Source organism: Pseudorca crassidens, chromosome 15 (assembly GCF_039906515.1).
Source record: "Pseudorca crassidens isolate mPseCra1 chromosome 15, mPseCra1.hap1, whole genome shotgun sequence".
Lineage (NCBI taxonomy): Eukaryota > Metazoa > Chordata > Mammalia > Artiodactyla > Delphinidae > Pseudorca > Pseudorca crassidens.
The window spans coordinates 22,130,396-22,156,257 of NC_090310.1; the positions used below are offsets into that span (position 1 = coordinate 22,130,396).

Below are 25,862 nucleotides of genomic sequence, written 5' to 3' on the forward strand. Positions count from 1 at the left end.
TCAGGGGCTCAGCTGGCAGTCCTGGGGTTGAAGGGTTAAACTTAAGCTTTGTCCATTAAACATACCACCTGTCTGTCCGTAGCCCTCATACAGCATTAGCCCAGTTTGCACTTTCCACTGTTCCAGCACCTCTGGATTGAGTGGCTCCCCTCCCATCAGGCAATGCGGAAGCTTCTTGAATTTACATCTGAAGAGAGAGTTGCATGGGGTCTTTGGGGAGAGAAGTATGAGTGGCTTTCATTGCCAGATAACTAGGACATTAGCAACAAGCAAAGAGCTAGGAGAGGCAAGTCTTAGGAAAGTTCATTCAGTGAATATTTGTTGAGCACCTACTCTCTAACCAGACATTGTTCTAGGCACGTGGGGCATGTTATGATTAAAACAAAGATTCCTGGTGGAGTTTACACTTTAGCAGGTTATTCAAGAGAGGAAAAGGTTGGAGAAAATGCTAATAAGGATATTAAGCACTTATTATGAGCCAAGAAACATGGCAGCTAATATTAATTGAACATTTTTTATGTTCCAAGGGCTTTTGGAGCACTCTCATAATCTTCACAAACCCTATTTTTTAAATGAAGACATTGAGGCTGAAAAAAGTTAAAGAACTCTTCCAAGGCCTCCCAAATAATAAAGAACAGAGTTGAATAATCTGTACTCTGCACTTATCACTTGTCAAGTATCTCACTCACCACGCATGCTGCCGACATTGAATTCTTACCAGAACCTCGTGAGGTAGCTCTTAACTATCTCTTATGGTTGGAGGTAAGGCAGGCTTAGCAAGGTCCACTGTTAGAAAGTAGCAGAGCCCTGCCTGTTTGACTTTGGAGGTTGAGCTTTTAACCAGTGTCTTACTACTCAGCTGCCCAACAGGACTCAGGTGAGAAAGCTTGGAACAGCCCGACCGATACAGTGAGCCCCAAAATGGGTAGTAGGGTTTGGTAGGACATGAATTGTGTCTATTCCAAATAGAATAGCCCTTGAATTAATCTTGAAGTGTGAGCAAGATGTTCACATTCTGAGGGCCACAAGGAGTTGATCAGGAAAAGAGAAGATTCCTATCTGCTTTATTCTGTTTCTCATAGAATTCTCCCTCCTAGATGTCTACACCTTGGGGAAACAAAGGATGTCCTTTTTCTGTTTGTTTTGTTTTGGCTTTGAAGCATCCACGTTTAGGGGAGAAAGGGGTGACTGTGATGACTTAAATTGTTTCTCTCTTCCTTTCTCTTATGTATTGAATTCATATTAGTTAAATAAATATACTTCGTAACTTCACCTAATGTTCAGGTGATTTGGCTAAGTTGAATATAAGCTTCAAGTCATAAGACTTTATTAACTTCAAGACAGTATAAATGTAGTTGTGGGTTCTTTTAGGGTGGGGGTGATGGGAGTGCTGGGATTGTAGAGCTCTGGTTGTCTCTGGAAAAATGTTCAGTTGCCCTTAGAGGCTTTCCCAGTGATTCTTAAACTGGGGATGCGGGGGGTGGGTTGCCCCCCAGGAGACTCTAGGCAATGTCTGGAGACATTTTTGGTCATCATCACTGGTGGAGAGGGATGTGCTACTGGTATATAGTAGGTAGAGGCCAGGTAGAATGCTGCTCAACATGCTACAAAGCACAGGACAGCACTCCATGACACAGAATTATTTGGTTCAAAATGTCAGTAGTGGCGAGACTGAGAAACTCTGGGCTGTCCTGTGCCGAAAAGGGGAGATCCGTGATGCTGGATTATAACTTTTGTTTGTGGTTCAAGTGGAGATTTCTGCCCAAATACCTCTTAAGGTCTTTTAGCACAAGCATCCAGTACACAGTGGGAGCGCTGCACAGGGTCATGATGGGATAAGTGGTAAGCGGCTGGATGATGGAGAAAGACACAGATGTCAGCAGTGGTTAATTAAAGGTCATGACTGGAGGTGATGTCTACAACCTCTTATTCTCATCCATTAACATGTGCTCATCTCATGGTCATTCAGTAAGAAAGAAAATACAGTAATATGATAGTTTTAGGCCTTTCTGGGTGGGTAAATTTACTTGGCAAAAAGGAGAAGGAGCCAGACATGCTGCTGTGGGGATTGAATCAAGGTCAGTTCCTAAGTTCTTGCTTGATCAGTTGGTTAGATGGTATCATTTACTGAGCTAAGACATTAAGAGTTCTATTTTGTAGATGTTTCACTGGAGATATCTAAGTAGAGGTGCCAACTAGGCAATTGGATACACATGTTGGTAGTTCAGGGGAGAATTAAAAAAAACAGTTTTCCTGCCTACCTTCCACAGAGGGTGTACCCAATTCTGAGGCTGCTCTGAGAGTGCTGGACCATGTTGGGAGAGCCTGTGGTCCCACTGGCGAAATAAATGGCCATTGGTTCTTGAATTCCTGTCTCCACACAGCTGTGCTCTGCAGAGGTGGTTCTGCAAAGTATGGGCCCCAAGATGGTGGCTGAACATGGCAGACCAGTCTAGCTCTGATATTTCTTCTATGGTATTTTTGGAGTTATGACACTCCAAAGTTGTTGGTTTGAAGTGGGGATTCCCTTTATCTTGAAAAATACTCCCCAAGTGTGTAAATTTCAATGTGAAATTCATGTGAGTTCAAAGTCCTCTGTCTTCTGTGAATTTTGTGGCATCTTTAAGGTTTCTTGGGGACTCAGCCGAATGTTGCAGAGTTGTTTAGGATAGGGGTCTTAGAAGTGGGGGAACTTGCTACCCAGGGGATGTGCAAGACAACTATTATGGAGAAGAAAATAGGAGAACTTCAAATTATATGTATTTTAGAATTCATTCTTTAAAATGTTTATTTTTGATATTTGTGTGATGCACAAAAGTACACGAATATAATTTATAAATAAATAAACATGTATTAGGGGAGTGTGGTAAAAAATATTTTACTGAGGGATGTGCATATTCAATCTGACTAATACTACCTTAGGGAATTACTACACTGCTGAATGACTTTATTAACTTGAGAATAATCATACTAGTAATCATAATTACTATAATTCTTACAGAGTGATTACTCTGTGCCAGGCATTATGCTAAAAACGTCACATGCTTCATCACATTTGATTCTTCTACAACTCAGTTGTGTAGATACTATGCTATCCCTATTTTACGGATAAGTTACAGAATTTTAGAGATGTTACTTGACTTATCCAAAGGTACTCAGTTTATGAAAGACACAAGCAGCATTCTCTGGCATGGCCTTGGGAGAGAATTTTGGGATTGACCAATAGGATTTGGTTTACATTAACTAGTAGGATAAAATTTTATTCCAACAAAGGAAACTGCCTTCCTTCAACAGAGTTTATATGGCTTCCTTTTATAAGCTTCTCTGGAAGGATTTTTTTTTTAAATGTAAGCTACTTAACAGCTCTTTGAAGGATAATACTATTAATTAACATTTTACTCCCTTTTTTTACAGTTTAGGAAGGACTTTCTCACATATTAGCTTATTTTATCCTCAAAACAACACGATATATGTGCAGTATAATTATCTCCATTCTACATATGAGGAAACCTGAGGTTAAGTGATCTGTTTGTTCATTCATTCCTCAGTAAGTATTTCTTAAGCACCAACTAAATGGTAGGAACTGGGGATAGAGTGATCAATCAAACAGACAAACAGTGCCTTTGCCTTCTGGGAGGTTACAATTTAGGACAGGGGTTGGCAAATTTTTTTCTGTAAAGATCTGGACAGTAAATATCTTAGGCTTTGAGGGTCTTACAGTCTCTGCTGTAGCTACTCAACTCTGCTCTTGTAAGATGAGAGCAGCTATAGACAATGTGTACTCAAATGGGTGTGGCTGTGTTCCAATAAAACTTTATTTATAAAAGTGAGTACCAAGCCAGAACTGGCTCATGGGCCCTAATTTGTCAACCCCTACTGTAGAGGAGAAAAATAGACAGTAAATAAAGGAAAAAATGAATGGATATGATATTTGGATAGTGATGAGTACCATGAAGAAAACAACAGGATGTGATAGAGTGGCTTGGAACTCTACTCTAGACAGGTTGGTCATGGACACCCTCACTGAGGATAAAACATTAGAGCTGAAATCTGAGGAAGGCGTCAACTGTGAAAAGGACTAAGGAAGAGCATTCCAGATGGAAGAAACAGCAGGTGCAAAGGCCCCGAGATGGGCCATGTTCAAGGAATAAAATGGTGGCCAGAGGGAGTCAAGGCAGTGAGAGTGTTGGGAGTTAGGCAAGAGCCAAGCCAGGCAGGATACTCATCTCAGGCCCTGGTAGGAAGCATAGAAATGGAAGCAGAGCTACATCCCTTCCTTCTGTCCTTAAACACTTAAAAAAAAAAAAATTATTTATTTATTTTTGGCTGTGTTGGGTCTTTGTTGCTGCGTGCGGGCTTTCTCTAGTTGCAGCGAGCAGGGGCTACCCTTCGTTGCAGTGCATGGGCTTCTCACTGCGGTGGCTTCTCTTGTTGCGGAGCACGGGCTCTAGGCATGGGGGCTTCAGTAGTTGTAGCATGTCGCTCAGTAGTTGTGGCTCGTGGGCTCTAGAGCACAGGCTCAGGAGTTGTGGTGCACAGACTTAGTTGCTCTGCGGCATGTGGGATCTTCCCAGAACAGGGCTTGAACCCATGTCCCCTGCATTGGGAGGCGGATTCTTAACCACTGCACCACCAGGGAAGTCCCTTAAACACCTTTTATTAGGTGATTCTTTCCTGGGAAGAAGCCTAGATCAACCCATAGTATGCTGAGTCCTTGGAATCAAGGAGACTTTGAGATGTAGTTGTGACTGGTGTTATTCCTGGCACTGCAGGTGAGGCAGGGAAAATACTCACTGAAATAACTCTTGGAAGCTGAGCCACCGATTCTGGCTGTGTGGAGACAACAGGAATTTGGTCTTCAAGCCGGGACACTCTGAAACAATGGACTCCACTGCTGGGATCACCTCCTCACTGGCTACAGTGCACCTGGCTTTGGATGCTTGCAGCCAATGGAGGATGTCTTTTGCTGTCAGCTGGGTTGTTCCTGGCGTGGAGACAAGCCCCGGGAAAGAGGGAGGGCCCTGAGTAGACTGTGGACTGTGGAAACTTGGACTTCGTGTCTCGGTGGCAAGGAGCTATGAAATCTAGCCTTCAGCTACCCTTGCCTTGGGCCCCAGGGACATCCCACAGGACCCTGATCCCTGGGAGATCCTTAGAGCACTGGCTTCAGAGTCTGACAGTCCCTGGATCTGATCCTGTCCTTGCCGCTTACTAGCTTTGTGACCTTGAGCATCTTACTTGATCTTTCTGTGTGTTCCTTTCCTTCTCTGTAAAATGGGGAAAATAATAGTGTCTGGTATAAAGTAGGCATTATAATGGTGGCCTATTATTATGTATCATTTTTGTGGAACATTTGAGTCATTATTATGTAACACTTAAATAGCATTTTACAGGTTATATCACATTTCATGAACATCATCTCATTCAATCCTCTGAATCAGTGGTCTCCAAAGTGAGTTTGGCAAGATAATCCACTGGGGATGAGAGAAGAAATAAGAATTAAAAAAAAAAATTATTTGAGATATTAGAATTCTGTTTATGGCTTTATCTCATTTTCATATGTATTTTATAATATACATACTATATTAGCAGAGTAGAACAACTTAAATAACTATATCCAGATGGGAGTATATGTGTCCCAAATATTTTTATTGATAGACTGTGTAACCATAAAAGCTTGGAGACCACTGTTCTAAGCAACCATGTAGGTCCATGTAGTTGTTGCCATTTGATGGAATATGAGATTGGGTCGTAACTGGCAAGTGGCAGAGTCAGCCCTCAAACCTGGGTCTCCCCGGTGGTCTGGCATCATCAAAGTTCGCCTACACTACTTCGGCAATGCTTAATTTATCCCACCTTCTCACTTCATTCTAAACACTGGCCTGAGATGGGCCTGATTTTAAAGTACTAGCTCCTTATGAGAAGAACATATATGGCAGAATTAGATGAAAAACAGAGGGAAGACGGTTTGCACTTTCTAAAGCAAATCAATGGAAAGAAAGTGGAATGTATGTAAAGCATTACAAACCGCCACTACCATTTATTGAGTACTTGATAAGTGCCTGCTATCTCACTTAAAATTAATCCCAGCGTATAGACGACAACCAGCCCAAGGGTTGCAAAGTGAGTAAGTGGCAGAACCAAGATTCAAAGATACACTTCCCAGACTCCAAAGACCTGTGTCATATACCAGACTCCTTATTTCTTGGTGAGTTTCCTAAAGTCAGCTAAATAGGGAGATGTGGAATTGAATTCCTAGGAAGGAAACTTTAATTACTGCATATATTTTATTTTATTTATTTATTTATTTTGCGGTACACGGGCCTTTCACTGTTGTGGCCTCTCCCGCTGCGGAGCACAGGCTCCGGACACACAGGCTAAGCGGCCATGGCTCACAGGCCCAGCCGCTCCACGGCATGTGGGATCTTCCCGGACCGGGACATGAACCCGTGTCCCCTGCATCGGCAGGCAGACTCTCAACCAGTGCGCCACCAGGGAAGCCCTACTGCATATATTTTAAAAACTCTTACATGTCATCCCCTCTTGAGAAAATGAATAAATATGTGATGATAAGGAAGTTAATCAAGAAAACATCTCTTATCATTCGCTCAATATAAAAATATAAGATTATTTATTTTGCAAACCGCTTGTTCTTAGTGGCTCAGAAATTATTAGTACTCTTGGTGGATTTGTGATGTGAATGTATTCAATGGATAGGTTGGGGGTCAAGAGGACTAGTAATATCCACAGAAATTCACTCTTGCCTTTAAGAACTTTTGAAAACTGTTAAAAAACAAAAAACAGCAGGGCAGGAACCTAAATTCTGAGACCAAAGGTAAAAGTCAGATTTGGTGGTTCTCAGTGACAATGGGGGAATTTCCAAGAGGGGTGAAATGGTGCAGGGTGGTCAGAGGTGGTTTCTTGTTGGCTTCTGTGTCTCACTGATTTTTCATTTTCCACATCCTGCAGCACTTCTTTATCCTGCTCTTCACCATCACCCTTCATGTCTGAAGTCCATAGTGTCAGATTATCACATAACGATTGCATGATACGTGTAGAGTCCTTGTAGCTTTCTTCAATCAGTGTATCCAGTTCTGCAGCTGCAGCATCAAAAGCTGCTTTTGCCAACCCGCAGGCATGGTCAGGGGAATTAAGAATTTCATAATAGAATACAGAAAAATTGAGAGCAAGACCTAAGTGAATGGGATGTGTTGGAAGTTCTGCCATTGCAATATCACTAGCAGCTTTGTAAGCCACTAGGCTGTTCTAGTGGCTTACAGCTCTAGGCTCTAGGCTGTTCTCCTTCCTGTCGTCTCCTGTGGCAAATTCAGCCAGATACCTGCGGTAGTCCTCTTTGATTTTATAATTAGAAAACCTTGCCCAGAATGTCCAGAAAACAGATTAACTTTAGCTCAGTCTCAACCATTTGCCAATATTCTCCCATCATTTTAGTTTGTCTTCTCCTCCCTTTTTTTTTTCTTTCTGTTCAATGCTGCTGATTATTCCCCAGGAAGCTCTCCTAGGTCCAATCACATTTTTATATGCAACAGATAGGAGGTTTCTTTCTTCAGTTGTCAACTCCACATCCATCCCTGCTGCTTTCTTCATTGATTCCACCATTGTGTTGTGTCGCCCAGCCTGCTCGGCTAGCTTCACATGGTGCACCTCCCAATCATCCACAGCGGCGGCGGCTCCTGCGGGGTCTGCGGGCCTTGGATGGAAGGGGATAGCTTCTCCGACACTCTCCCACAATTTCTTTTATTTTGTTTGATTGTTTCCTTGGCTTTTCCTTGTTTTTTTCACGGCCCTCTTCACTAGAAAGGAGCTCTTTGGGTAGGGACATTTTGTCAATTACCATTTACTTCCCAGAACCAAAATAAGGTCTGGAACATATTTGGTCAATGAGCGAATGCATGAATGAGTGAACACAGGGACGTGTATTCATTTTGTTACTCTCAGTGAAACATTTGTACCAGTGATTCCTGAACAATTGTGGGTCACATTTTCCTTGAGAGTAGTGTGGACATAAACACACGTGACCATGCTGCAGACAGCATCAAATGCTCAATTTTCCTTATGAAAAATTGCACCTCAACCCATTAGCCTTAAATTGTCCAGGCTTCTTAGGCCAGAACATATGCATGCCTTTAAATGCTTTTGGGAAAAGGTGCGTGTGAAGTCGACTCAGCCCACAGAATACTTTTAACCCTGCAAAACAAAGGAAGCCTTTCCACTGCTCCTTGAGGGAGCCTACAGACTGGTTGAGACCCACAACCAAAATTATTTTAGAATAAGGTCCATACTGCTCTCTCTGACACCAGCAACATGCACCAGGGTATTGGGTTGCTATCCTCATGCCCACCGCCAATCTGGGGATGGTAGGTGGTCAGTTTGAAACACCACAGCCTTCTCTTACATCAAAGCAGCAAATTCTTGCTTTACCAAGTCTTCCTCTGGTTGTGAAGTGATGGAAGTTATTATTTGAAGGTAATAAAATTGGTTACTTGTGGGACTGATGGAAGTTATTTCATCCATCTGCCATCTCTAAAGCACTTTTCATGGAAAACAGCAGCCAAGGATACACGCAGTAAGTTAACAACAGGTATGTAGCTTCCTCTAGGTTTGCATTCTGACCCTGTCATGTGTATGTCACCAAATGCCAACTTTTAAAATAAGCTCTCACAATCAAGATGGTGATGCTAGAGAAATCGTCTGGTATAAACTGAATTTCACATATTTAAAAATGACCAGAAATGCTTTTTTTTAAATGAAGAAGATGAAAGAGAAATGGAAAACTAGTGTAAAGAATGTGAAAATTTGGTTTCACCGAAATATTTTCATGGTTAAACACAATCATCTGCCGTTTAGCATGTGTAAGTAGTAGTCTGTATTTATGCGGCCAGTGCTTACAGCAGTACAAATTATGCAAATACATGCATAAATTCTACGCTTCATTCAACACTCAAAAAACCCAAAGATTGGGCTTCCCTGGTGGCGCAGTGGTTGAGAGTCCGCCTGCTGATGCAGGGGACATGGGTTCGTGCCCCGGTCCGGGAGGATCCCACATGCTGTGGAGTGGCTGGGCCCGTGAGCCATGGCCGCTGAGCCTGCGCGTCCGGAACCTGTACTCCGCGACGAGAGAGGCCACAGCGGTGAGAGGCCCGCGTACCGCAAAACAAAACAAAACAAAAAAAACCCCAAAGATTTCTTTGTTTTCCAGTCCCTGGGTAAGACACGGCCTGGTAGAGGAAAGTCTTTGTTGGAGCGGTGCACCAGCTGAGTGACCACCTCGCTGAGAATTTCCCAGGACGTTCCCAGAACGGCCAGGAGGGGGCGCGCGGTCACGGCTAACGGGCACGGGGCGGTTTCCCTCCATGCAGTGCGCAGCGAAAGCCGGCAGGGGACGGGCGCACGCGTCTTCGCAGACCAAAGGCGCCTCAGGGCAGGGCGGGCCCGGTTCCCGCCCCACGGCCTCTGGCGGTGCTTCTGCAGTGAGAACCGCAGCTCCCTTTTCCAAAGGTTCCGTGTCTGAAGGAGCGACTGCGGAGGCCCTGGACCAACCGCCGTGCGTAGAAACCTTCCTCAGCTGGCTGAGCGCTGAGCGGGGGAGGTTTGTGCGGCTTCCCCGGGACCCTTGCGTTTTCCGCGCTGTTCCTGGTGTTTTATTCTTTACTTTCTTTAAGAATGTTTGAACAAGGCTTATTTTTTTACTTTTTTTTTTTTTTGCGGTACGCAGGCCTCTCACTGCTGTGGCCTCTCGCGTTGCGGAGCACAGGCTCCAGACGCGCAGGCTCAGCGGCCATGGCTCACGTGCCCAGCCGCTCCGCGGCATGTGGGATCTTCCCGGACCGGGGCACGAACCCATGTCCCCTGCATCGGCAGGCGGACTCTCAACCACTGCGCCACCAGGGAAGCCCTGAACAAGGCTTCTTGACTGAAGTATCCGTTGGTTGAGGGCTTGACGACTCTAAATCGGAGCTGCAGTGGCTTGTTTCCTTGTTTCTGTACAGATTCCAGGATGTTTCCGGGGAGAAATCCCAGCACGAGCTCAGAGGAAGGGGAGATTCCGTTGAGTGGGACGTGAACACACTCAATACTCAATATCGGGACCTTCGAGGAGAATGAGCTGAGGACCCGCTTTCCGAGTCATGTTGGAACCAGAACTCCAGGTAAAAGGCGGAAACGCACTCCAGTGCATACATGCTTTCACTAATTTTTAATGGCTCAAGTTTTCCAACAGCGTTGAAGTAGCTGAAAACTATGGAGAACCTGACAAGTAAGTGTAATAAAACTTACGTTATTTTAAACTTAAATATTTCATATATACCCAAGCAGAATTTATTATAATTTTACTTTACTGTCTTTATTAAAAGCAAGGTCACTAATGTTTTAAGAATATACTTGTTAGCTTGTCTCCTTTTCAGTTGAGAGACTTTGCTGTGTTTTATAATTTTTCATGCTATGACGATCTTAAATAATTTTGAATGATTTCAGCTTACTAAAACCTCATACACAGGACCCCACTGTTACTTATTGTTAATTAAATGATCAAGACCACATTACAATTGGTTAATATGGCACTAAGCAAAATCTGTGCATGAGTTTTAGAAGCAGCAGCATGATGGTGTTTTTAAATATGTGAACATTGATGCTTACCTTCATACATTTCCGATTTCTATATTTTTCTTTTTTGCGTATTTTCTTTTTTTTGGTTAAATTAATTTTTATTTATTTTTGGCTGCGTTGGGTCTTCGTTGCAGTGCGCGGGCCTCTCATTGCAGTGGCTTCTCTTGTTGTGAAGCATGGGATCTAGGCACGTGGGCTTCAGTAGTTGCAGCACGTGGGCTCAGTAGTTGTGGCTCAGAGCGCAGGCTCAGTAGTTGTGGCGCACGGGCTTAGTTGCTCCGCAGTATGTGGGATCTTCCTGGACCAGGGCTCGAACCCGTGTTCCCTGCATTGGCAGGCGGATTCTTAACCACTGTGCCACCGGGGAAGTCCCTCTTTTTTGCGTATTTTCTAATTCAGATATTATATTCATATGTCTTCCTACATTTTACATTCATCACCCATACATTCAAGGCTTGTTTCATTTGCTGTAAGAAAGGAGATAGGCCTTGTACTGAGCATGTGGCTTTATTTAATATCAGAATTGGTTTTTATATATCTTTATTAACTTTCAACTGAGTTGAAAATATCATCCTGTAATGACAAGTTATTATCTATAATATATATAATCTAATCTCATTGCATCAGGATGATTTGATTTCATCATAGTGTATTTCTTCATTTGATATTTATGTGTATGTACTTATTGAATATATGTATACTAGACATGAGACTATCCCACCAGTTCATCGAATTTGAAAAAGGAGAGGTATTTTTTCTTCTTATATTCTCAATATTTTCCGGGTCTAACCTAACTTCCTAGTAACATTTAAAATTCCTTTTGAATTTTATTACATAAATAAGGGCCATATCTCCATCCATCATTAGCTATATGGTTGTGTATCAGCAGTATAATAACCTATAATTCCTCTTAACTCAGAAACATTCTGAGCTTTCAGTATACTCTTATGATCTCCTAAGAAGTAAATTAGTTATTGCATTAAACTTATCAAAATCTAAGTCACTTAGATAAAATATTCTTTTATTCTTTAAATTGATTTTATCACTTGCTGGAAAACATCATCTAGTAAATTATGAATTTGAATAATTCTTTTAAACGCTTCTGTTTTAGAAAAGACCATGGTGTGAAACTGTATCTTTGGGGTAACCAATTCTACTTATGTTCTGTCAGTGAGCCAAAGATGGCTCTGGTGTATTGGCGGGCTGGTATCCCCTGTTAGCTCAAAAGCCTCCTGGTGCTAAACTCAAATTTTTATACACTGAGTTTTTTAAAACATAGCCTCAGTAAGAGAGTTTTAGTCATTTACGTTGTTCCTGATTTTCATATCCCGTGAAACTGTGCCCAACATCTGCTAATTGTAGGTAAGTTCAACCCTGTAGCTCTGCAAGACCCCAAGCTACTGCTGCCCTTCTGAGTGCTCTGAGACTCCCAGCCTGGCTGCGCAGGGACCTAATTTAGGCACGTCAGCTTCCTTTCCAGTTCCCCTCTTCCCAGAGAGGTGCCTGGCCGCCTTCTGCTTCTGGGTAGTAGCCATGGGAAGGTCTCCTGCTGTGGTGGACTTCTCTTCATGCAAACCTTGTCAGACTTGCCCACATGAAGCTTGTTGCATGTTACTGCCACCTCATGGTCACTTCTTTCTCCTTCAGCCTGAAACCCCTCAAACTCACTGTACATTCTGCCAATCTTTGAATATCTCTTTGAATTGGAAATATTTGATTCTGTTTGTTACTGCTGAAAGGTATTCATGGGGACAAAATAAAAACAAGGATTATTCAGAACTGAGCCAGTCACAATGAATCACTTGGCTATTTGTTCCTTTTTTGAAAATGTTCAGCCATGGTGTGAAATAAACTCTCTTTGAATTGGAAATATTTGATTCTGTTTGTTACTGCTGAAAGGTATTCATGGGGACAAAATAAAAACAAGGATTATTCAGAACTGAGCCAGTCACAATGAATCACTTGGCTATTTGTTCCTTTTTTGAAAATGTTCAGCCATGGTGTGAAATACACTCTCTAAAATCTCAATATTGTCTACCATCCATGGTGACCAACTTTACAGAGACACTTCAAAACCAGAAAACCACATAATTGTATAATACACAATATAATGTTATATGCATATATGTATTATTTTAACATAAAATAGGTAAAATGGATGTTTCTGTGAATTATATATTATTGTGTAGTACTTGATCTAATGTATACATAATGGCAGCATAAATGCTAGTATTTAAATAAAACGGGTACAATGAGAGTAGTTGTGTCAATTACTAGTTACTAATAGTAGGAGTAAATAGGCAATCACATGTAAAAAGATAAAACAATGATTATTAAAAACTTAATTTTATAATAGATTTATTTTTTGAATTTAAATTAAATTAAATTTTTCTTTTTGGCCGCATTGCATGGCATGTGGGATCTTAGTTCCCTGATCAGGGATCAAACCTGTGCCCCCTGCAGTGGAAGCACGGAGTCCTAACCACTGGACTGTCAGGGAATTCCCTATAATAGGTTTAGATTTGCGAGAAAAAAAAAAAATTGTGAAGACAGTATTGAGAGTTTCCACATGCCTAAGACTCAGTTCGCCCTAATTGTGAATGTCATAACACTTGGTACCTTGTCACAATTAATATCCAAAATTGATACAATATTATTAACTAAAGTCCACATTTTACTTAGATTTGCTTGGGTGGGTTTTAACTTTTTCTGTTCCAGGACCCAGCCCAGCTGGCACATTGTATTTAGTCATCATGTCTCCTTAGGCTCCACTTGGCTGTGACAGTTTCTCAGACTTGGCATATTTTTCATAATCTGGAAAGTTTTGAGGAGTATTGTTCATGTATTTTGTATAACAGTCCTAGTTGGTATGTATCTTATGATATTTCAGATGTTTAGACTGGGGTTATTTTCTGGAGCAAGGAGGGGTGAAGATCACGAGGCAAAATGTCATTCTTATCACTTCATCTCTAGGGTGTTTACTTTTGAGATGACTTGTTGATGTTGCCTTTAATCACCTGGCTGAGGCAGTGTTGGTCTGGTTTCTCCTCTGTCCACAGAGTACCTTCTCTTTGATTAAATCACTATGTGCACATCGTAAGGAGTGGGAAGTTATGTTTCTTGTCTTTGAGGACTGAGTATTTATGTAATCGTGCAGATTTTTTCTCTATGGAAAATGTTTATTTCTCTCCATATGGACTCCTTGAAATTTCTTTTATGTTTTCTAGAATAGTGCAGTACTTCTTTATATGTTTTCTTGCTCAAATAGTTCCAGCTTTAGCCATTGGGTTCTCTTTCAGGTAGCTCCAGTGTCCTGCTTGTGCACCCTGTCTTTGTTTTTTGTTGTTTTGTTTGTTGGTTTTTGAGAACTACCTTATTTCCTGGCACTAAGGAAAGTTGTGGTGCACTCACTTTGCATATCCTGCTTCAGTCTTAGTATCAGCCAGTTCTTCAAAGTGCCCTTGTTTCTCCTTTTGGAGAATGGTATTTAAAACCTAAATCAGGGAGTTCAGTCTGCTCATCACTACTAAGGTGTTCTTGATTCTTCGCCATCTCAGCAGACAGTGCAAAGAAGAGTGTGTCTATATACTAATCTGTGTATATACATGTAACAACCACTATCTGTATGGAACAAGTTGAATGCATATGATGGCAAACATGAATTCATACAGATGACTCCACCTGTAACCTATTACCGTATGGCTGATCCTAGCCTTTTCCATATAAGAGGGTGTGGAGACAAGGGAACCCTCTTACACTGTTGGTGGGAATTTAAACTGATACAGCCACTATGGAGAACAGTATGGTAGTTCCTTAAAAAACTACAAATAGAACTACCATATGACCCAGCAATCCCACTGCTGGGCATACACTCAGAGAAAACCATTATTCAAAAAGATACATGCACCCCAATATTCATTGCAGTACTATTTACAATAGCCAGGACATGGAAGCAACCTAAATGTCCATCGACAGAGGAATGGATAAAGAAGATGTGGTACATATATACAATGGAATATTACTCAGCCATAAAAAGTAATGAAATTGTGTCATTTGCAGAGATGTGGATGGACCTAGAGACTGTCATACAAAATGAAGTAAGTCAGAAAGAGAAAAACAAATATTGTATATTAACACATATATGTGGAATCTAGAAAAATGGTATAGATGATCTTATTTGCAAAGCAGAAATAGAGGCAGATGTAGAGAACAAACGTATGGATACCAAGGAGGAAATGGGGGGCCTGGGATGAATTGGGAGATTGGGATTCACATACATACACTACTATTTATAAAACAGATAACTAATAAGAACCTATAGTATAGCACAGGGAACTTTACTCAGTGGTCTGTGGTGACCTAAATGGGAAGGAAATCCAGAAGAGAGGGGATATATGTATATGTATGGCTGATTTACTTTGCTGTGCAGCAGAAACTGACACAGCAGTGTAAAGCAACTATACTCCAATAAAATAAATAAATAAAAGTTTAATTTGAAAAATGAACCAAATTACATTTGCAGTATAAAGCCGAAAGGTGGGGCTTGGTCAAGCCTTGCCCTGAGCTTTCAGTTCAAGGAGACAGATATTTAGGATTTCCCAGGTATCTTGTCTTGTCCATATAATTTCTTATATGCCCTTCATTCTTATGGAACCTGCAATTTTATGGGGAAAGAAACTTGAATATATATGATACAACAGTACACTCACTGAGAACATAGTGAAAGATGCCTAGTTCCTTTGTTCTCCATTTCTTCATGCTTAAGTGTCTACAAAGAGTCTTGTCATTCAGGGCAGGTCTAAAATACAGTGTATTAATAGAAAATTTGAGGTAAATTTCACAGTAAAAATAAGTTTGACTCAGTAAGTCATGCATACAGTGAATGGTAGACCCACAAATAGTATTTCTTGGGCAGCTTTCAAGGGGCAAAAATCTTAGCTTTCAAATGAGGTAACTTTGTATCTTCCCCAAATTCTACTTTAAAGACTTGATTTCACCTTACATTTACTTAGATCTTTCTAACTAGCTCCATGAGAGAAATTTGATGCACATTTTTTTTCCAGTGAAAGAAAATTATCTTCACTGAGTCATGCATGTAGTGAATTCTATAACAGAGTTGTAGCACTAGGTTTTCTAAGTCTCCATTGACCTGAAAAAGCCTCACTTTTCAGCAGGGAAAATCTGTACCTTCTTTTCTGGTTAGAGGGAAAGTTTTGTTTCTACATTAGATAAATAGTTGTTTGTGATAAGCTGCTTAAAAATAATTGTATGGTTTTTCTGGAAAGCCTTTTTTACTCAGAGTTTTATGCATACAGTGAATGTTAGGCCCAGAACACCAATGTTTCCAAGATGGCTTTGAAGCTCAAAATCTTAGCTTTCAAACCAGGTAAGGATGTATCTTCCCCAGTTCTGCATTAAAGATTTGACTGAACCATATATTTATGTAGATGTTTCTTACAAGCTACTTACTTAGCTTTTAGAGAAATAATCCATGGCATTTTTGGAGTTATGACCCTCAAAAATTGTTTGTTTAAATTGAGGATTCCCTTTATCTTGAAAAAGTCACCCCAAATATGTAAATTTCAATTTGAAAATCACATGAGTTCAAAGTCTCTGTCTCTTGTCAATTTTGTGGCATCTTTACAGTTTCTTGGGAATTCTGTAGAATGTTGCAGAGTCTTCTTTGTTGTTGTTGTTGTTGCTGAGTTTTTAAGGACAGGAGGCTTAGAAGTGAGGGTGAGAAGGGCAACTGGGATGGGAAAGAAAATAGGAGAACTTCAAATTATCTGTACTTTTTATTCATTCTTTAAAATTATTTTTGATATTTGTATGATGCACATAAATACATATGTATAATTTATAAATAAATAAACGTGTATTGGGGAGTGTGTTAAAAAATATTTTACTGAGGGGTGTACGTATTCAATCGGGATACCACTATCTTAGGGAATCACTTCACTGCTGAATGACTTTATTAACTTGAGAATAATATATAATAACTTGAAAACAAAACAAATGAACACACAAACAAAACAGAAACAGACTGATAGATACAGAGAACAAACTGGTGGTTGCCAGAGGGGATAAGGGTTGGTGAGGGATGAAAAAAACAGGTGAACAGAATTATAGGTACAAACTTCCAAATATAAAATAAGTCACAGGGATGTAATGTACAGATAGGAAATGTAGTCAAAATATTGTAACAACTTTGTATGGTGATGATGTTAACTGGTCTTGTTATGTTGATCATTTTATCTTTTTTTCATCTTATCATTTTTTAAAATTAATAATTATTTATTTGGCTGCGTTGGGTCTTCGTTGCTGCGCACGGGCTTTCTCTAGTTGGGGCGAGCGGGTGCTACTCTTTGTTGCGGTGCGTGGACTTCTCATCGTGGTGGCTTCTCTTGTTGCAGAGCACGGGCTCTAGGCACGTGGGCTCAGTAGTTGTGACTCGCAGGCTCTAGAGCACAGGCTCAGTAGTTGTGGCCCATGGGCTTAGTTGCTCCACCGCATGTGGGATCTTCCCGGACCAGAGTTCGAACCTGTGTCCCCTGCACTGGCAGGTGGATTCTTAACCACTGCACCATCAGGGAAATCCTGATTTTTTAATAATGTATAAAAATATCAGTTCACTGTGGTACACCTGAACCTAATATAATATTGTATGTTAATTACAAATCAATAATAAAATAAAATAAAATATCCACCAGAATGTGAATATACTGTGATATACTCATCTCCTGGAGTCCACTAAAATTCACCAGAGTTTTATGTTTGTCCTAGTCGAGAAACATAATCTGCTAATCAAATAGCAAAACTTTTTCACAATCTGGATTTATCACTGTTGAAGGGAATATCATTTTTAACTGACACATTCCAAATTTTTTTTTTGTATTTGAAGATTATTTATTTATTTACATCTTTATTGGAGTATAATTGCTTTGCAATGTTGTGTTAGTTTCTGCTGTACAACAAAGTGAATCAGCTATATGTATACATATATCCCCATATCCCCTCCCTCTTGAGCCTCCCTCCCACCCTCCCCAAAATTCTAAATCTAGCAGATTGATCATTCTGACACTTTATCTTTCTCCTATAGTGAGAATGATTTTGATCACATCTCCTTACTCAATGCCCATCCTATGATCTCTTTACCTTCTCCAGGCTCCGGAATGAGTGATGTTGGGAACCCATACTTTTAGGGAAAATCTATGACACCCAAAATACAGAATCTGCTTCTCTTCTCTTCACTCCATCTCCTTCTCCATTTGGCTTGTATATAGAAATCACAATATTAAGCCAGTACGTTTCAGACTGGCTTACTATACCTACAGGCATACTCATTTTATTGTTTCACTTTATTGAGCTTCACAGATATTGTGGTTTTTACAAATTGAGGGGTTTGGGCAACCCTGCGTTGTTAGATGATGGTTAGCATTTTTTAGCAATAAAGCATTTTTAAATTAAGGTATGTACTATTTGAAAGATATATTGCTACTGCACACAATAGATTACAGTATAGTGTAAACATAACTTTTATATGCACTGGGCAACTGAGAAAAATTTGTGTGACTGTATTGCGATATTTGCTTTATTGCTGTGGTCTGGAACTGAACCTGCAATATCTCCAAGATGTGCCCGCACAAGGAAATCACGGACTCCTGTTTTTTTCATGATGAGATAAAAATAGACTACCTCATTCTTCCTGTCTTTGTCTAGTTAAAGCCTTTAAGATGCCCCAGTAACCTTCAGAACCAAGAAGTAATGATTGTCAAGTCCCTGTGACCCAGTAAATATTGTGCATAACTTCCCTGGATAATCATTAGCTCTAGAGAATTCACAGACTAACTAACTTGTGTATGTGTTGATGGCATAAGTTGCCCCCGGATTGCTGCAATTATCTGTAGATAGAAGGAGGAACTTACCCTGAAAAAGGATAGTCACCTCACTTGCATTCAATATTATTTCAACATCAGGTTCAAGTTGCAAAATATCAGAAGGGGTGGTCATTATATCACATGATAAAAAGTTTGGACTTTATCTGGACAGTAATGAACTCAGTCAACAATTTATTTCTAAATGATTAGCTTGGTAACCGAGTGGTAAATGTATTAAAGGAGAATTTGAGAAATGCTTAGAAGAAGAATTCCTTCTTCTTGGAACCTGGTAACTTAGTGACTAAGTAAGGCAGATAGGGTTAAGGCAAGGAGACACAGAAGTGTGATGTCTAGGTGTTTGACTAAGTAAACTGGGAGAGGTGGTTGTAAGACTCTGAGAGGAATAAGTTTGGAGGCAGGAACACAGAATTCAATTGTGGTCATGATAATTTATCTATGCTGTCTATGAAATACTGAGGTTAGTGTATATTTAGTAATCAGCTGCATATTTAAGTTTGAACTCTGGGGGAAGTAAAGATTTTAATGTGGTTAGGAAATTATTGAGAGAGAGAGAGAGGGAATAAATGGAATGAGAGAAACTGTTGGGTGTGCATGAGTCCTTGGAGAACAACAATACTTTAATAGAATAAAGAGGAAGAGAATCCAATAATCAATATTGAGAAAGAAGACTCAGAAGAGGCAGGATGTGATAACAGAAAGGTAGAAGAGAGCAATGAAAGGGCTGATTAACTTTGCTGTTTAATTTTAGCTACCCTTAATTAAAACTTCAGTCCACCAAAAGAGCCAGTCTGCCTACAAAAGGAGAGAGAGAGGGGAGGAGTGAGCAGGGCAGGGGCATTTGCTCAGAAGAGCAGGTATAATTTCAGACTCTGAGATCCAGCTTTTTGATGGAGTCATGACTTTTTTCAGTCATTCTTCTCTACCCACCCATGGGCACCATTCTATCGTCCATGTCCCTCCAGGGCCCAGGTACTCTGAAAAGAAGAGGGTCCTGGGAGAAGAGAAACAGAGACCCCTGGGGCTGTGAGCTGGATATAGAGCCTGTCCCACAATGGGTTTACCAGGTCCCCAGATGTCCCAGCAAGCCCCGCAGAAGGTATGAGAGAATGTGATATCTGAAATGTGTAATGCAGAAAGGGCCCTACTAGGGTCTATCAGAACTAGGCTGATAGGATCTCTGCCATATTTTGATGCTACTGTCTCCCCACACAGCTACCAGGACAATTGAGTCAGGAGAAGATTATAGAGAACTCATACCAGCTCTTAAATGACCTAGATCAGGAGTGACTTGTGTCACTTCCACCTGCAGTTCATTGTCCAAAAGTGGAATTCAGTAGCCTCACCCTCACTATAGAAGAAGCTTGGACATGAGAGCGACGTGCACATGGAATCTTTAGAGAATTCTACTGTCTCTGAGGGACGAAGGGATAATAAACTCGCTCAGTGTCCCAGAGCTGGTAACGGATAAAAGCTAGACTGAAACCCAGGCTGCCTGGCCCCAGAGCCTGTCTTCTTGACCACAATGCTGGTATTACAGTTCCACACGGGAGATCTACTGAGATCCAGAGGGCACCTTGTGCACTTTCCTCCTGTCCCCATTCTCTTCTCAAAAGTGACTGCCTCCTCTGCTTGAGTAACAGGGTGTTTTGTACTCCATAATCTTTAGCTCACTATGGCCAGTCAGTCAGCCCTGCCTTCTTACTTGCTCCTCTCCATAAAATAAGAGTCTGTCCTGAGCAAGGATTCACCATGAATGCATCAGCCAGAAAGAGCAAGACCCACCCCTCAGAAGCCCGGCTTGCCCCTCCGCCCTAGCAGGGGTGTTCTAGCTGTCTCCAGCAGTCTTTGGTGGTGGCTTTGAGCAGAGGTATCTTTCTCCCTGGTTCAATGGTGGTTGGGAGGGAGAAGGTGCTGGGAAAGTTGCACCAGGATACTAGACATCCCCCATCCCCTTACAACTCCCCAAAATGGCTCTAGAAGAAAACGAACAGTACAAGCCACTACTTGTGACGATCTGGACTTATCCAATGCAACATCAATGTCAACCCAGTGTCTACGTGCCTGGGCCAGGCACGCTGCAGACTTTACATTGTGCAAACCTTTCAGAGATCCCGTGGGACAAATCTTATTAACAACCACCCACTCCTCCACTTTTCAGATGAGAAGACAAAAGTTAGAAGAGGTAAATGGCTTGCCATGGGCCATCTTATAAGTGTCTGTGCCAGCACTTAAGCTCAAGACTTTGGGATTCCAAAGACCCTGCATCTTGCCAGTACACCACACTGTTCCTCTTAGAATTCCACGTTAGTACAAACAGCCAACATTGATTACGCCAAGCACTGTGTTATGTACGTTTCATGAATTATTTCATCTAATACTAACAGTGACAACAACAAAGAGCAACCATAGGAAATAGGTGTCACTATTAGCACTCCCATCTCATAGATAAGGAAACTGAAGTGTAGAAAAAGGAGGTCCACGAAAGTCAAAGAGAGCGTAAGCGGCAGACCTAACACTTAAACCCAAATCTCTCTGCCTCGGATCACAGGCTTTAACTACTAGGCAACGCTGCCACCTGACTGTCATTGAAACGAGAACATTGGAGACCTGGGACTGGGAGAGGGGAGCAGGTTAGCTACAGAGAACTTGTGAAAGTGCTCCATTTGGCTGTATCTGTTCATTCACACTGCAAGGCCTCCCTACCATAACTGGAGATTACGTTATATAGTTTTTCTAACCGATTTTCTCTCCATGAGGGCTTGTGATTGCTTTCTGACCTGTTATACGTGAGCATCTCCTCCCCCTTCTGAATCATTCAATTCCTGCCAAGTTCTCCACCCCAGCTGTGGCCAGGAACCAGGTTCTGTTGTGTGCACAGAGAGAACTGAACTTCTGATCAGAGAGAACTGAACCCGCAAAGTCCCCATCCAAGACCTAACCCCAGTGTTTCCTAGACAGTACCAGGTAAGATGGAGGTGAATGACAGCTTCTTTGGGTGGGTGGGTGTTTATATGTGTGTGTTTATCTGCCACAGGGCAGTAAAGTATATACTGAACTTAAAATCTGAAGACCCAATTTCAAATTCTGGCAGTGCCACTTACAGCCCTTGAGCATATCTTGTAACTTCTCTGACACTTCTTTTCCTTTACTGCAAAATGAGGATGGTGATATCGAGAGAGAGGGCTCAATGGGAATATACATGTGATATGCCTAGCACCGTGGCCGGCACATGGGTGATTGATTTAATGTTAGACAGCTCTGAATGTGGTGGGCTGTGGGAGGAGGGTACCGAGAGGGGTAAAAAAGACCCAGAAGTTAGACACTGGAAAGAAAACTCCATTATGCAGAAGTTTGTTCACAGTATATAAGGTGAATGCCTTTTATTAAAAAATATCTTTTTAGGGCTTCCCTGGTGGCGCAGTGGTTGAGAGTCCGCCTGCCGATGCAGGGGACACAGGTTCATGCCCCGGTCCGGGAAGATCCCACATGCCGTGGAGCGGCTGGGCCCGTGAGCCATGGCCTCTGAGCCTGTGCATCCGGAGCCTGTGCTCCGCAACGGGAGAGGCCACAGCAGTGAGAGGCCCGCGTACCGCAAAAAAAAAAAAAAGAAAAAAGTATATCTTTTTAATATTTAACATGGAAGGGGCTGGCCTCAGAATTTGCTGGGAGTTAGAAGGCACCTCACCATTTACTGAGCCCTTATTCTGTATCAGACTCAGTGCTGGCAAAGTGATTTATATTGACTATCTTGCTAATCCTTGTGGAAGCCAGATAGTGGGTGTTACTACGATGCCCTCAAGTTTGGAGACATGAATGGTGGTCAAGATCACTCAGCTGGTACCCAGTGGAGCCCAACCTGGCTCTGTAGCTCTAGGATCCCCTATAACATGCTAAGGATGGTGCCTCATAAAATAAACAGCTTTTCAGTCCAAATGCTTGTGAAATCAAAGCTCTGTTGCAAGAACTCTTCAAGGCACTGTGTACCAGTCATATGGGATTAGGGTCCATATAATGACCTCGTTTTAACTTCATTACCTCTTTAAAGATTCTATGTCCAAATACAGTCACATTCTGAGGTACTGAGGGTTAGGAGTTCAACATATGAATTTTGAGGGGACACAATTCAGCCCATAATAAAGGATTAATTAATTTCCTCATTATTTCTCTTGGTGTTGTTTTGGTTTTTAGCCACTTATTAAGGGGTTGTTTGCACTGTCCTTGAGTATTTTAAGGAGGATCCTGCAGTGATGTAAACACCTGTGTATAAAAATAGCAACTGAGTCTGGTTTCTTGCTCTCAATGAGCTCATGCCTGTGGAGAGAGCTATGTGTTAGAAAAAATAGCAGGAAAAGCAGGTTTAAAACTAGCTCTGCTACTAAACTTGCCTTGAAACCTTGGGGAACTCCCTGTCCCTCTTGGGATGTTGGCCTAGAATGGGGGTTTTAAGCTCAAATGTCGACAAGAGCTGGATAGGTACAGTAAGGGCAGAAGCAAGTAGCTGTAACAACATAGGGAGTAGTGGAAACCCTGCTGAATTGGACAACAGTCCATTTAATTTTCAGCTCCAACCAGTTGGTGCCAGGTTGAAATAAAGGCCCAGTGTTGCCAGGCCTTTTGAGTTTTCAAGAGAAATCTTCAATTCACATTTTAAATGAAATCTCCCAAATTTTAAATATTGGCAATTCAAATTTTTTCCTCCAAAGGATGAGGGTCAAACGTCTGAGCCAGCTGGTTATCTTAGGGTCTTTCTTCCCTTAAGTGCTCTGAACAAAAGACAGTACTGTTTATTGACAGGCACTAAGAAGGAAGGGGACATACTTCAGTTCATGTGGTCTAAGGATGCACACAGACAAGGAAACTCTAAGGGATGAAGCTTTCCCATTATCTGTCCTCTTTTCTGCAGACAGTAGCAGGGTTCCGAGGGCAGCATCAGAATTAATTGGGGTTTGGTTATTGCATCTAAACAGGTTGAAAATAAATTGAGTCAAGTTTTATTGATCTCTTTTATGGGTCTCTTGTCAAACAGTATTATCTTATTGCTGAAACGGGGAGGAGGCTTAATTGTTTGCAGTGATGAAGTGCTTGAACCTCAGAGCTATCTGTGAAGTGGCTTTCTTCTCACAGAACAGAAGTTCTAGCTTAAGCCAATTTTCACAGTCAAACTTCAAGAAGCATCCTAATAAATGAGCGTTCTGCTCCCATGTTAGAAGCATTTGTTGGGATCTGGAGTGGCAAAGAAACTTTATTTCACAGGTCAAGTGATGGATTGGTAATAGCTACCTGGAATGCTGTCCTGGGGAAAACCCCGAGGCCAGATCCCAGGCCAGTAAGGAAGGTGCTGTGATATTAGCCTCTTCTGTCCTGAGTGTGCTGGTGCATATTTGTCAATATTCTTAGAGTCTCAAGTGACAGAAACCCAATCTCAGGCAGGAAAAACTGTTGGCTCATAGAATTCAGGACAGGATATTACCAAGACAGGAGTAGAGATGCAGACGGGCCTCAGGAACAATAGTTCTGAACCAGAGACTTGCATGCCTCTGAGATACTCTCTGCCCCTTATTTCCATGTCTCTGAAATCTTCCTTGTTTTCTTCACTCATGCAGAGCAGTTATCTCCACATGACAGGAATTATAGCCACCGACAGTTTCCAAAGTGTGCATTTCGTGGCTTCCACCAAGGCGAGACTGCCTTATATACCCTTTGGTAACAAGCACACACACAGATTTTGGAGAGGGATTATGATTAGCCCAGTTTGGATTAAAAAATCGTGGGAAATGACTGCTCAGCTCTGGACCAGTCAACTTTGAACAGGGGGTGGAATCATCTAAAAATATGTCAGTTTCCATGAGAACCATACATTTGGGCTCGGTGGGAAGAGAGGTCTCCAGAGCAAGGATAACATGAGGTACAGGACTTTCAAAATGGTGAGTTTCTACCAGAAAGGGGATGACCACATGGCTGCCATCCCAGGGGGTACAAAAAGAGAAGGAGACCCTCAGAAATATGTGCCAACCTTACCTGGTAGCTATAGCCCCTCCCCATCATTTTTGGCCTCATCTGGGAAGAGAAATCCCCACCTAAATCGGTAAGTTGTGCCTTCCAAATTCCAGTGAGCTGAAACAAAGTTATCACTCTAGCAGTTAACCAGGAATGTGCCTTCATTTTGTGGAAGAAGTTCCTGCTCTAATGAACCACATATTAGCCGTCTCTTCTCAAGGCAGGTGGTGGCCTGAAATTCTGTGCCTGCTTCCTGAGGACTGCTCCACCATGCGATGGCTGATGAAGTTCCGGGTCCTCTGGGACATCCACATATCCCGCTGTGGCTTCTACCCTGCCCCTCAGTACCTGCGCTGCCAGTCTTTGTCAGGAGCTGGAGCCCCAAGATGGAATGACTATGATACACCTGAGGAATTTAACTTTGCAAGTGATGTACTGGACTACTGGACTCAAATGGAGAAGGTAAGGAGGCACCCATGCTGGGGGGTGAGAACAGGATCGACCTCTTGCTCCTAGTAGGTTGAGGGGCACAGAACTAAGAATGGCTTCTGGCTAAGCCTACAAGTATCATGAAAAGCTTATGTTTTGGGCTTCAATTCTCAGCCTGGACACTTACTCAATTCTCTGAGCCCCAGTGGTTTTATCCGTGAAATGGGGATAATCTCATTTAAGAAACAAGACAGCAGGTGAAAGTATCTGGTACACAGTCAGGTAACTGTGACCAAGTGTCAAGTTCTAATCACAGGTCAGCAAGTTGATGTTGGTCTGGATTCTCACCTTCAACTACTGGAACTGTGAGTCTAACTAGAATTCATCTCATCACACTTGGGCTTGACTTCAGGCTACACCGAGAGGGAGGGTACAGGCAACCTGACTGTGCACATGAACATCTGACCATGTAACAAAATCATGTCATCTATCTTCCTATGAGGATGGCAAGTACATCTGGATTCTTCCCTATCAACTACCTACTTGAGCGTGTGGCTTTAGGGTGTGTCCAGAGAATCCTGTCCCTGTGGTCTCTGCAGAAAAATGCACGTTCTTGGTTTGTCTTTTACCAAGAGACAGACCAAGAGGGGAGCAGTGGTGACACTAGGAGTTGGGGTAGACAGTGGGTGGTGTTCCAGCTACTAAGTCCCAGCAGGTAATGTCCACATTGTGAAAACCCACTGAACACTGTCTTTGTACAGAAGAAAGAATTCACCTAAGACGGAGTCAGAGAGTTGATGTATTTTTAATTTCCCATGAACATACATTCATATGTTAGTATTCAAAGCTTACATGCCTTTCATAGGGACTTTTTTCCTACCTCCATCTTTTTCCTTTTTCTGAATTTCCATA

At 41.8% G+C, this 25,862-nt stretch overlaps 2 protein-coding genes and 1 pseudogene across 3 annotated transcripts in view; 1 reads left to right on the forward strand and 2 right to left on the reverse strand.

Moving 5' to 3' along the window:
- LOC137206540 (acyl-coenzyme A synthetase ACSM4, mitochondrial-like) lies at positions 1-5,809 on the reverse strand. The gene is made up of 4 exons (XM_067705235.1): positions 5,785-5,809; positions 4,795-4,984; positions 2,262-2,405; positions 1-187 (listed from the first exon to the last, which is right to left on the reverse strand). The coding sequence occupies exons 1-4, from the start codon at positions 5,807-5,809 to the stop codon at positions 1-3; spliced, it is 546 nt and encodes a 181-aa protein (XP_067561336.1).
- A 1,049-nt stretch (positions 5,810-6,858) lies between these two features.
- On the reverse strand, positions 6,859-7,660 carry LOC137206541 (14-3-3 protein epsilon pseudogene; annotated as a pseudogene).
- A 2,243-nt stretch (positions 7,661-9,903) lies between these two features.
- The window catches only part of LOC137207072 (acyl-coenzyme A synthetase ACSM1, mitochondrial), a 50,129-nt gene continuing 34,170 nt past the window's right edge, over positions 9,904-25,862 (forward strand). The window contains exons 1-3 of one of the 2 annotated variants that reach the window (XM_067706487.1): positions 9,904-10,169; positions 21,281-21,488; positions 24,742-24,983. In XM_067706487.1, the coding sequence (XP_067562588.1) occupies positions 24,792-24,983 (192 nt within the window). In that variant the 5' untranslated portion in view covers positions 9,904-10,169; positions 21,281-21,488; positions 24,742-24,791. Of the gene's footprint in view, positions 10,170-21,100; positions 21,489-24,741; positions 24,984-25,862 lie in introns of those variants that run through there. The other variant, XM_067706488.1, reaches the window with a different exon arrangement.